The sequence below is a fragment of the Lampris incognitus genome, chromosome 5 (genome assembly GCF_029633865.1).
Source record: "Lampris incognitus isolate fLamInc1 chromosome 5, fLamInc1.hap2, whole genome shotgun sequence".
Taxonomy (NCBI): Eukaryota; Metazoa; Chordata; class Actinopteri; order Lampriformes; family Lampridae; genus Lampris; species Lampris incognitus.
The window spans coordinates 18,512,908-18,526,184 of record NC_079215.1 but is presented as its reverse complement, the minus strand read 5'-3'; the positions used below and the strand labels follow the sequence as shown (position 1 = coordinate 18,526,184).

Here is a 13,277-nt window from a genome sequence, read left to right as displayed (position 1 = left end):
TTGTGTCAATTTGCCAGAGTACAATAGCAACCTGCATCTCTTCTGCTCTCCTGTCAAATCCGTCTTTACTTCAGGGTCCTCAACTCTCAGCAAGAGGAACTCACGGTGCTGCAGACATGTGTCGGTGGTCTGAATTTGAGCACTTTGACAGACCAAAATCTGGTTTTATGTTAATGTCTTCATTCCAGTATTTGTAGGTGGTATCTGAGAAAGTGAATCAAACTCATACTGCTGATTAATCCGTTCCAGCCCGGTCTCAGGCAAAATGTTCCTATACAATTTATTTGCAGTTTCTGAGAATATATGTATATACATGTGAATGTCTGGCCTCGAAACTACATGTCTGTGTATCAAATCACGTTCTGTCACATGCATATAATGCATGTCGACATATTGGTGAATGAGGTCGTTGTTAACGACATCCAGTCAGATCATCCACTTTATTTCATTAGATTAAAGATGGTTATGTGTCGCTATCAAGTTATAAATGGTTATGTTTAGGTATTAGATTAGAAATGGTTAGGGTTTGGTATGGTTTGGTGTGGTTAAGGTCAGGTGAGGATCTGGAAGGCCGGTCAATAAGCATTCAAGTCCACGGTGAGTGTAAATTAGGGTTAAAATGTGATATTTACGGATGTCCCCAGCTACGTCTTCATTCATCGATATATTGCCAATCAATGTATTTTGGGACTATTTTCACATGGAACATTTTTTTCTGTTAGACTGGACTGTCCATGCTTTGTGTACATCCTAGGAGCTTTAACTTTTTTGCTCCTCTGATTATTTTTACTTCTGATAAGACAAGGGACCAGATGGGGCATTGTGCAATGTTATATGATTTCAGTTGAAAAAACACTTGACTGTTAGATGTGAAGAAAATGCATCACCAATGTGAACAAAACCAGTTCAGTTCTAATAAATCAAGTATCTTTTTTATTAAATGAATGCCTCCTGGCCAGTTCCTGTATGCAGAGTCTGTTGCACACACACTGAAGGAAGTCACTGGTTCAACAGGTTTTGGTGAGGTTAAAACATGGGATGGAATAGCAGTTGGTACGGGAGCATCCCATGGTTAAGATGGTCGCTGCAAAACCTACAGACCTCAAGCAGAAAGATAAGCTAAAACCACCTATTGAATCTACCATAATTCCTTGTTAAATCAGTCTCAAAGTCACTGTAACACCCAATGCCATTTTCAAATTCTCAACCGTGAGATGAAAATGAAGGTTGGTGCCGCGTGGTGTAACCATCTTGATTCCTGCAAACAGTTTCAACACATTTTGCAACTCCAGGTTTGTTAAGGTAGTTAGATCCTGCAAAACACTTCTGTCCTCAGATTAAAAGGCTCACAAAGGCTAGTAATATTAAATAGTCAGTAGTGATCTCACCATCATGTCGGTCAGAGCAGATGTGACACTTTTCCATTGGTTGAGATGTAATTCTGTATCTCTATGGACCCATTATGACCAAAAATGTGGGGAATCTCTGCGGTGCCTCCACCATGAAGCATATACATGACTTGGATTATTGACTGCCAATAAAAGGAACAGCAACATTTTATTTTAAAAATATACTTTTAATACAACAGCTGCATATAAATATTAAAATATACATTATACAGGTACAGAACACTCACATAAAACAAACAAAAAATATTAGGCTTCTATTTTTACGGCACTTTTTGTATCTTTTTTTTTCCTTTCATTTTCTTAGAGGTTACAGAGGAGTTGTACATAAAGATGTGTTAATGAACAGGTCCAAAGTATTACTGTAGTATTTTGATTACTATGTTACTGAAAAATAGGCAGAAGGTAGGAAGAATAGGTAGACGTAGGGTCTGCTGTACAGTATATGACATGACGTTGTGGAATGTTTGCTCTTGTCTTGGAAGTCTCGTTTAATTACACTTTATTCCCACACGTTCAGATAGATTAGTGGAGATTTGACAGGTGTTTGGGTTTTGTGTTGTCTTTTTTCTTTTGACAACTTATTTCTCAGCGGGAACTCAACCTTTTCCTGCTCTATTTCGGTTTTTGTTTATATCCATCCTCACAAAAAGGACTGACTTGGGTCTGGTTAAAGCCACAAAACACGTCTTGGTCCAGTTCCTCCCTCGTCTTAAGTAGCACCAAACTCCTCCTGGACAGGTTTAGAAACACTGACCTCCTCTCTTCCCAAATGGATGTTTCCAGATTGCCAACAAAAGAAAAGAGGTGTTGAGCAAACCTCGTGATCAAAACCAACCAAGGCGAGACCAAGTCCAGACCGAGTATTAAAGGGGACAAATTCAAGTCAAGTTCAAGACCGATGCTGATTGAATCTGAGTCATGTCCAAGACTTTAAGGTGGTGAGTCCAACTCCAGACCAATGTGATCAAAACGTCTGTAAAGACTTACACCAGAACAGTGCAAGTCCAATTAAACAACACTGTAACTGTCTACCATCGTAGGAAAAGTCAAAATTTCTCTTCATTGTCATATTTTGGATTTTATTTTCCTCCACAAATGAAGGAATGTTTCATAGTCCAATTTTCCAATGTTTGAGAAATTACTAACAAAAGAAAATTTTGATTGCCCTTTTGTTGAGCTCCTCAGAGGAATTTTGATATTACTGAAGTCTTAAATTCGACTGGTCTTGAAAAATTAGCACGACTCCATACTGTATGACGTTGAATCAAGTCGGTCTCATTATGCTGTGAAGTCCAAGACAAGGCCGAGACCATCAAAATACGGACTGGGGACCAAGTCCATACTGGAGTACCACAACCCTAGAGAGACTGCTCGAAAGATGACAACTGCAGAGATTTGACTGGAAACTTCCTCCGGTAGACAAGACTGAGCAAGAGCCTTTTTAAATAAAAATGTGGGCAAAGTCCTGTTTTCCCTGGACTCCCCAACCAACTGGGGCCAGCTGCCTTTTTTGAAACCAGAGTAGACTGTGTGTGTGTGTGTGTGTGTGTGTGTGTGTGCGCGTATATATATGTGTGCGTATGTGTGTCAGAAGGCATTGTGAGCGCTGGAGCCGAGTGAGGACAGGCACCCAGAGGTCAGCAGCATCCCACAAGTGTCGGTTTACCACTTGGTCTATTTGGCCCGCTGGCACGGAGCATGCTGACCTGGCTCCCCATGTGATGGCGCTGCACTGCTGCCTCTCCAATGAACACAAAGTGGCATTGAAAAGGGCTAAGAGCACTGAAGAATACACCTGTACTTTTATTCAAGACCTGGGCAATCACAGTTTGACTCAGCTTCACTTGCAGGAAGTGTGACTACTTTTCGTTCCTCTTGCCATGTTTAACAGGTGGCATTAAGTGGTTTTTGTTTCTCTGTTGACCCCAGCTTGCCTGCATAGACACTTAAAACAGTGGCTCTCTGCACCTGGCAGGCAGACAGCCACTACAGCCAGTAAAAGCTCCAGATTTTGAGTCGAGAGTCAAAGGTTATCAGATGTGGAGTCGTTGGGAATCGACGGTCTAAGGATGCAGGGCGTCAGCAAAGTCTGACTGTACCCTCTTAATGTAAAGCCGTCTGAGACTGCAACTGTGATTTTAGGGCAAAACCAATGAACTTGAGAAATTCACCAGCCGCTTTCTGTATATTTCCATTCTTTCATTCATTCATATGCTACACTAGTTTAATCCAAAACTTAATTCAGGGTAGCAGGGCTGCAGCCCATCCCCAGCAGATTCTCGGCACAAGGATGAAAGATATCCTGGACAAGGTGCCAGACACATTCTCTCTCACATCCACACCAGTGGTGATGAAATCTTTATGTCCCATGCTTCAACTTCTAACTTAGCAACAAACGTGATTCTAAGAGAAGGACAATGCCGCCAACTGAAAGTTACCTCCCTATTTATCTAAGAGTAAAGACTTTAACCAGAATCTGGCTTATGGACTCTCTGACAATGCATGAAGCCATTCCATTCATTCATCAGAAGTAGAGCTCCTCAACAACAACCCTGCCAGAACGATTAAAGTTTCTGCAGTGAATCTGTGTACATTTAGGAAAGGCATTTATGCAACGTTACAGTGAAGTCAAGTCACAAGAACTGAGGCAGATCCAGCACCAGATACCAAAACATTTTGGATCTTTGTTTTTCTCTAAGAAGGTGGTAACTGGAACAAGGAGAGACCGTTTCAGGTTTGGCTGGTTGTCCCGCTTCTCTGGCCATGACAGGTGGTGAGAAAGTGCAGTAATTCAGACCACCATTGCTTGTTTTCTTCTCATCCTGTGACCATATAAGGACAAAGAACATCACTTCGGTACTTTAGGACCAGCTGTTTGATCCTCAGTTGAGCTCACTCTGTAACAACCATGGGAAAAACCAAGTATGGAAAACTGATCGAAAGTTCTAGATCTATTGTCAGGCTAACTTAAAGGAGGTGGGGCTAGGGGGGGCAAGTATGTCCTGCCGCTCTACCACCCTGTAGGTACACACAAACAAGAGGACTTCTGGGAAACCGTGGCAGGAATGTGAGCAATGACAAGTGGCTCGGCCAATAATGGCCACGGCACATCATTAAACCTTTACAGTTAAAGGGACATTTCAACGGTTCACAAAATAATGTTTTGTAAGACAAGGAAAACGAAGTGCTGCATTATTTTTAAGTTCTCGTACAATGTCACTGGTTAGATAAAATCCAGCATTATATCTTAAGTTGGAATGTGTGGAGATAATTTACAAAGTAAGGAAAGGGTGTGCAGTTAACATGTCAAGTATATAAACACATTATAAATCAATGTACGTACACAGCAGATGGTTTGTTGGGTTGTAGTTCACCACTTTGTAGAGAGGAAACGCTGAGGATTTCCTCTGAGATCAAAGTGGAATCATTCTTTAGCCCTTAAACCCAAACCGTCTGATAGGAAGACATCAGCAGAAAAATACGTGAAACTATGGAGAGAGCCCCCAGTTTGTTTTCTGCAGTTTGCTGTGTTTTATGCTGTTTGTTGTTATGCGAGAGCACGTTAAGCAGCCAGCAACCAAGATGAGATCCTGTAACTCTTCTGGTAGGGCTGCCGGCTTGCCGAGTCCAGCGTTGCCCAGACAGAAGGGCTGGTGGGGGCTCGAGGGGAACAGAGAACAGCATTACGAGCTTGACGCCATTTTACCCAGAACAGGCCAGGACTGAGACTTTTCATTAGCCTTGTCCTATTGACAATCCAGCCACAGCTTTTTGTCGTGCCGGTGAAACGATTCATAAACCCCGTGGCGACAAGCTGTGTTGGGCGTTGCAGCCTCCCGCTTGATCGCTCACGTCAGATACTATTCTTTTCTTGCTACTCCACAGGCCATCTGTCTTTGGCATCCGATTCATGTACAGTGTTTAAGAGCTCCGTTTACTAGCTGCAGTATTCCACAAAGAGACTTTCCCTTCAGTTTAAAAAGGTGGAAGGAATCCTCTGGTTGCCGCAGAGTCAAACTGAAAGGGTAAACCAAGAAATCAGATGTTGGAGTTTGTAAAATGAGAGGCCTAAAGTTACCACAGGTCTCAAGGCATCCTTGAATGAGATATCCAGGAGTTTGATTATGGCGAGTCAAACAGGTCAATGAGAAAATGGACCATCCATAGGTATGGGCCGCTGGGTTATCGGTCAATGTTTTTGCAGCAAAGTCCAGGCAGGAGCTTGTCACAGTTGAAAAATAAATGGGTTATGAACAAAATGAAGTCTCCTTATGTTTCCCAAGGACACTGACCAAAGAAAGTGGGTTCCAACAAGTTTCTAATGTATAATATTTGGCCTGCGGCTAATGTTTTGGTTTGGGCAATTTGTTTTCCAGTCATGTATGTGATTTTTTTGCGAGGGTCTTTTTTTCAGCTTGGGTCAAGTCAGGCCTAACTCTGATTTGTAGTCATGGGAGTCATGGGTTTTTAATTTCAACTTTGTAGTAGTGTTTAAAATTGGGCAAAATGAAACCCATCCCTGCAACTTTAAGCTCCAGACACTTCGGAAAGCTTCATTATGCAAACAAACTGTCTTCTGTAATTGTGTGTGCTCTCAAACCTTAAATCCAGACAGCTGTTGACTCCAACACGGTTCTACAGTGCCTTCCCCCATCGTACAGTAGCACCACAATGAAACAAACCTACAACACTGATCAGCCAAAATTCATCAAATGTCTTTCAATCAATTAACAGATTTTAAGAAAGGTGCAATGGGTGTTTGTTTTTTTTTTAGGAGGATCTGAAGCCCTCTTGAAAAAGGTGCTTAGTTTCTCCTACCACAGTGCAATTGGAAGGGTCCTTGTCTTTAAAGTCCAATGTTTAGAGACCTTGGACAACTTGGTCTGACGGCTCTGATAAAGATCACCAAGGAAAGGCCGGTTTCAAAACTCTAGGAGATCGATGCCCACTGTGTGAGCGGTGGCATAGCCAAATAACAACAAAATACACACTCAAACACACAAAGAAAAATAATTGCTTTCTAGCTCTACAAAGTGTTTTTTGTAACTCTGACTACTTGTCATTGCAATTCAGGAAGGTGCGCTACATAATCAGGTCAGGGGTTAAGGAGAGGGCCTGGGGAAGGCTTTGAGGACACATCCCTTTATGAGGAAACAATACAGCCAATGCAAACAGCATGGGGCTGCACAGCTACAGGCAGACCAAACATGAAACGTAGCTCATTATCTGAACAGTCACACCCAGATGGCCTCATAAATGATAGTGCAAAGGGTGCATAGGGCGCTAAGAATGAATGCATTTGTCCTATAGGGAATTTTATCCATTAAGGACACGTGAGGGTGAATATTACAATTGATATTTTAGAGACCTTTTTGGGGAGTGATTGGAAACATGGAGCAAGAGGTTTCAGTTCAAGGCCAGATTCAGCAGTATGTCATCTTTGGTCAGTTTGAATTAAGGTGCGTTCTAGTCATTTTCGCTTCTGGTTCAACTTTTCTTCATTGTTTTTTTTTCTTTCTTTTTTTTTGGAAGGTGTGAAAGCTCAGTGGATTTTGCCACAATAAGGTCCAGCAGAGGCGTGTGGAGTTGAAAAGCTCCCTCGTCTGAACTGTGTCATAACAAACCATCAAGTGACATGTCACGCACCATCTTAAATGGTATGCAGTACGTCTATACAGTACAGCCTTTAAGGTATGCTGTGCAAGAATGTATAGGAACCACTCCTCTTTTTTTTCTGATCATGGCTGGGCTCCTCCCTCCGTGTCCTGTTAAGCATCCTCAAATGCCCCCTTGCCCGAAACTCATAACTCTTCCCCTGCCGGCAACTACCACGATCTACAAAACAGTGCAATGTCTATTCATAGGCACGATGGGATACAAATATATCGCACACAAAGGGATAGAGCAACAGCACACACATTCATACAGCATATATACATACCAAATCCCCCACCAATAACACACACACACACACACACACACACACACACACACACACACACACACACACACACACACACACACACACACACACACACACACACACACACACACACACACACACACACACACACACACACACACACAGAATACAGAAAAGTCAGCAGCAGTTCTGGCTTGGTGGTGGATTGTGGGGCAGCCTTCAAAGAGAGAGAAAGAGAAAAAGAGAGAGGGGAGAGCAGGGTTGTTGATTGGAGGAGAAGCACACGATTTGGCAGGTTTTACCAGACTTTGATTTGGCTGCTCCTTCTTCCATTTACCCCACCCCCAAAGTCCTCCTCTTGTCCACTCCTTCATCTCTCTTCTTGCAGTTGACAGAGTGAGTCGGTTTTAAACGTGGAGGGCTTGTGCAGCGTCAGACGAGCCATTGGTGGGGTTGGTGGAGGAGAATGGTCGGATGAGTTCAGTGGGAGCATGGAAAAAGGGAAGGCTGGCTGCATTTATCCCACCGTCTCCTCTCTTCTCCCAGGAGTCTCTTTGCTTTGGCCTTGCCCTCCGGCACTGGCCGCCAGGATTCTCTGAACAAAGTGTTTGGTCTGCCCAGCAACTAGAGGACCTTCAGTCACACACACACACACACACACACACACACACACACACACACACACACACACACACACACACACACACACACACACACACACACACACACACACACATTTGGAAAGAGTGAATGTGATAATGTGAAGAAGATAGAAGGCAGGGAAGGGGAGAAAATAAGAGCTTATTAGAAAAGAAAGAATGGGGATAACGTTGAATATGTGAGATTTTTTTCTTTTTTATTATGAATTATAAAAATAAATTGCAGAGGATGAGACAAAATACATAAATGTAATATTGATATATTATATTGCATGTGTGTAGTATATATAAAAAACGTGCAATATACAAAAAGTAGTAATATCTTGTTACTTTTATTAGTTTTATATCATCTATTACTTTTTACTTTCTAGACTTTTTATCTCATCTTTTCATGCTTTTGATTTAAATGAATTGTACTAAACTCTTAGGTGACTGAATTTAAAACAACTTGTACCTTTGTTTTATCCTGTCATTTTATATGAACTTTTTGATGGTTTGCATGCAAATCACTTTGCATCTTACTAATTAAAAGGTTTTATCTAAATAAACTATTGTTATCATCATCATCATCATTATTATTATTATCATCAGCATAATGCACTGATCAAGTATTTCAGAGTATTGCACAGTGACATGTCCTTTCATATTATGGCACAATCATTTAGAAGTAGTAAGTTCCCCTATTTATTGTCAATATACATAAAATATATAAGACAAAAGACACAAAACCATGGAAATGCAAATGAATATGAGGAAGATAAACTGCTTTAACATTTCAAAACATGGGATGAGCGAGTGGTTCTGTGTGTGTTAATCTGTCTCACCACTTGACTCTTTGAGGATGTCCTCCAGCCGCTGGGTCATCCCTCGCTCATCTGTGTCCTCTTCCTCACTGCTCTCCACCCGCTGTCGGATCACCTCCTTGATCCGTAGTAGTGCCCCCAGCAGGTTCTCTGTGGAACAACATCATTTCAAAAACTGAGACAAAAGCCGTTTCCACCAACATGCAAACCAAAGAGAGGTGTCCGGCACAACGTCTTGTGAAAGTGGCTCTTCCTTCTTTAGGACGATGTGATGCATTTTGGGCCCCGACACCCTTCCCAGCTGTCTCCATTATCCTAGAGCACCAGAAGGGTTTTATCCAGGACCAGCAGGGTAAGAGGGGTTGTGACACTCACATGCACTCTCACATAAACATGGTATGGTCAGGCTTCTCAGGACTGGTACAGGACCAAAGCCTCGGTCATTAGAAGTTCTCTGTCAAGCTCGCCACTAGCCATGGAAACATGTTTTGCATGGACATTAATGACAGTGATGGGCAGGGAATACACAGAGAGAGGGAGAGGGGAGGTACAGAGAAAGGGAGCAAGTGCTCATGCAAGAGAGAAAATAGAGCCGGAGGAGGGAAGGAAAAAAGAGTGATAGAGAAAGAGAGGAAGTCGGGAGGGGTGAGGTTAAACCCTTGTGTGTCTTGGTTTCCTGCCAGGAGGAGCTGAGCCTTGGAAAATTGCCGGAGCCGAAACTGCAGCTCTTGCTATTGGAACGCCACTAAAGGAGTCTGGAATGTCTGGAATGTCGAAGACCGGGGAAAAATTTGCAGGAAGTTGGATACAGTCCCACTCAAAGAGGTTATCTTACCCTAGTCAAACAGAGGTGGTCAAGGTGACTGGCCTGCAAAATTTGAATGACTGTTGGTACGAATTATATAACAGGAAGTGGCAACCTTTTGGTTTTTTCTCACCGATGGTACCCACAGACCTGCTGCAGTAAACGAACTGCATTTTATGCCAAAGATCCTTGTCCGAATTCATAGTGTCTAAATCATAAGGTGGTGATGAGCCACGGGTAAAGATGACCCCGACCAAGACCCTCCTATACAATATAAATCCTTAGCGATAGGTCACACTGAGAGACCAGCTATGCTCAAACATCATGGAGCTTTTATTTACCCTCTAAGAACACCGAGCACTGAAAGACACCAGCTTAATATTCACTTACTCTTGTTATTCATTTCCCTCTCAAGCTCAGCTCCTACGGGCTGTCGTCAGTGTTTGTAAGAGATTTGTATCTTTTCTACATTTACACTATGGTGGTTCATCCAGATTTGCTGAGACTTTACTCTTGGAAAACAAATGGCTTCGAATATAATCTAGGTGACGCCAGCTGGTCTGGAGCAAGACTGGGAAGTAACAAACCCAGTCTTTTCCATTGCCAAGATGGACTGCCGAGGCGTATATTATCATGCATGATCATTCTATATAATGCAAAATGTTTTGGGATACAAAGTTGGCAAAATAGACGGTGGTAAATAGTGGTGTTTCTGTTTAAAGGTACAATATGTAAGTTGATCTACAACACACAACAGTGGCTCCCATGTGGGAATGCATGCCTTAGCAGCCATTAACTTTCTTAGTTTGGATGGATCCAAATTTAACTGGCTTCTAAGGCGTACATTCCCATGTGGGACCTGCTGTTGTTTGAAATCAGCCCACAAACATAACAGATTTTGTAGGGCCGTAATATTTTTTAAACATAAAAATAAATGGGTAATATAAATTTTCTCAGGAAAAGCAATACTTCGATTAGCATACTTATGCAATTCCTGCAGATGTTATTCTTATCTAATTGTTTATGTAGACAAACTTACATATTATACCTTTAACGTGTAAAAATAACAACAGAATGCTGATAGCAATAATCAATCACCCTTTTAATTTGATAGACTGCGTTTTGACTTTAACGGGATTTTCTGATAAGGACACAACACAGCATCATGAACACAGTGAATGCACACACAAAGTGAGTAGACTATTAACAATGTGGCAAACGTCATTGCAACTTTCAAAGCAGCTGCAATAAAAGCACTAGCCATGAGTTTGTCATAGATTTTATTATAGAGCAGACATTCATTAATTTGTGTTAACATACTTTCAAGATTTCTCAAAAGGGCAACAACAAAAATGAGTACAATCTTACTACCCCATAGGCTTGCAGTCTGTCAACCATGGTGAGCCAATTGTTATGTTCACATCCTTTCTGCATTACTTGACCATAGCAATGTTAACATATGCTGAAACTGTAATGTGCTGTCTGAAGAAATACTCGCCTTAGAAATACTGCAGACGTAATCAGCATGGCAAAGAACTCTAACGATCTTTAAGATAAAATTGTTCCCCTTCATAAAGAAGGACAAGGATAGAAAAAGATCATTGCTTTCTTAAAAATGAGCTGCAGCAATGAAGGCCAAGGTAATACAGAGATTTTCTAAGAATCGCACAACAGAGAATCCGATTTATTCCGACAGCCATACCAACATGTACCCTGGTTCTGCCAAATGACAGAAGCTAAGCAGGTATGGGCCTGGCTAGTGCTTGGATGGGAGACCTCCCGGGAAAATGAGTTGCTGCCAGAAGTAGCGTTAGGGGGCAGTCTTCCCTCTGATCCTTATAAAAACAACAAATATCAAATCCCAATGCCCCAGTACAGTGATGGGGACACTGTGCTGTAGGAGATACCTTCCTTCAGATGAGACGTTAAACCGAGGTCCTGACTCACTGTGGTCATTAAAGATCCCATGGCACTTATCACAAAGACTAGGGGTTCCCCCGGTGTCCTGGCAAAATTCCCAACCTGGCTCTCTCTATCTGGCCACCTAATCATCCCCCATGTAACTGGCTCAAGGATTCCTCCTTCTCCTCCTCAAGCTGATGTGTGGTGAGCGTTCTGGTGCAAAATGGCTGCAGTGCATCACCCAGGTGGGTGCTACACCTTGGTAGAGCATTCCAGCAGACACCTGTGCACCTCTTGTTAACTCTATGCCCAGATGATGTGGATGTCCATGCTGTTATAAAAAACAATGGTGCTCAGAGTGTACTCACTTTTTTGTTACCCTTCAGAGACATTGAAAGTATGTTACCTTGTTTTCATGCGACAATAGATTTGCACACAATTCACCGAATGTCTCCCCTATAACAAACTCAAGGCTAGTGCTTCTAATGCAGCTGCTTTGAAAGATGTCATGAAAAGTTTGCCAAACTGTGAAATAGCTAACTTTTGTGAGCTACTGTATATTAGGGAGTGTCATGATTCTCCAAATCCACGATTCAATTTGACTTTCGATTTTAAGGTCACAATTCATTTCGATTTAAACACTTTTTTTCCAGCACTGGCAGCTATGCCATTGTTAAGATTATTGAGTTTTGTTTTGTAAAGACACATCATTAGTTTTAAGCCTTGACAACTTTCATTTACATTTTCAAAATTTTCTTTAAAAAGACAGGCTACATGGTATTAAGTGTGATATACCTGTCATATTTTTTTTGGAATGTACCATACTAAGGCTAAAACTCATTATTTCATGAGCACAAGTTGAATTTTGTGGAAATTTGGCTCTAAATGAGGATGGAAGAGTTGCCTGTGTCAACAATGTTCTTTTCCCAGTCAAATCTATTTTTTTATGATGCCTGCGAAGATATCCTGCCATATTTATCATGTTGCCTGAGTTGGTGTATGGTACCCGCATGTAGCATAGCCCACAAACAGTAGTTTTTTCTGTCAACGACATGTTCGTTGTTGACATAACTCACGGGGAAGGCAAAATCTTGCCACACCGGTGACTTCAGGGAAGCAGGAGGATTTTCCAGATCTGTTGTTTCTCCGTCATCTCTGACTCGGGCAGTGGCCATGCTGTCTTGAAAAGTGCAGCTGCAGCATACCAGTAAGCGACGCTGTGTCGTGTTTGTTTTTTCTTCAGACGCACCGGATACATGCAAGTACATCTAACTGCAAATCCCTGCAGCGGATAGTGAAGACAGCTGGAAAGATCATAGGAACTGCTCTCCCATCCATCCAGGCCATCTATGACGTATGGTGCACCTGGAAGGCTCTCAGCATCGTGAAGGACCCCACCCACCCTTCCCACATCCACTTCACCCCCCTACCCTCTGGCAAGAGGTACTGGAGCATCCGTGCTGCCTCCACCAGACTATGCAACAGTTTCATTCTTCAGGCTGTGGGGTTCCTCAACAGCCTGAACACTTAGACCTTCCACAAAATGACTTTGTGACCGTCTTATTCACTATCTGTGTCAGGTGTGCTCATGATGTTTAGGTCTGTGAAATCAGTTTTGTTTTTAATGCACTTTTTGTTTTTAATATTTATTGTGTGTTATTTGTTTTTATGTGGCACTGTGGTCCATATGAAACGTCATCTCATTCCCCTGTATGTATGAGACATGCACATGAGGCAATGACAACAAAAGCAGTCTAAGTAGATTTAGAATCAAAA

The 13,277-nt window shown here is 42.1% G+C and overlaps 1 protein-coding gene across 2 annotated transcripts in view; it reads right to left on the bottom strand.

Annotated features, from left to right (window-relative positions):
* Window positions 1–1,555: 1,555 nt before the first annotated feature.
* Window positions 1,556–13,277, bottom strand: part of LOC130113195 (CREB3 regulatory factor-like) — a 35,958-nt gene continuing 24,236 nt past the window's right edge. For both annotated transcript variants that reach the window (XM_056280747.1, XM_056280748.1), the window contains 2 exons: window positions 8,816–8,944; window positions 1,556–7,965 (listed from right to left, as the gene is read on the bottom strand). In XM_056280747.1, coding sequence (XP_056136722.1) covers window positions 7,850–7,965; window positions 8,816–8,944 — 245 coding nt within the window. In that variant the 3' untranslated portion in view covers window positions 1,556–7,849. The remainder of the gene's footprint in view (window positions 7,966–8,815; window positions 8,945–13,277) is intronic.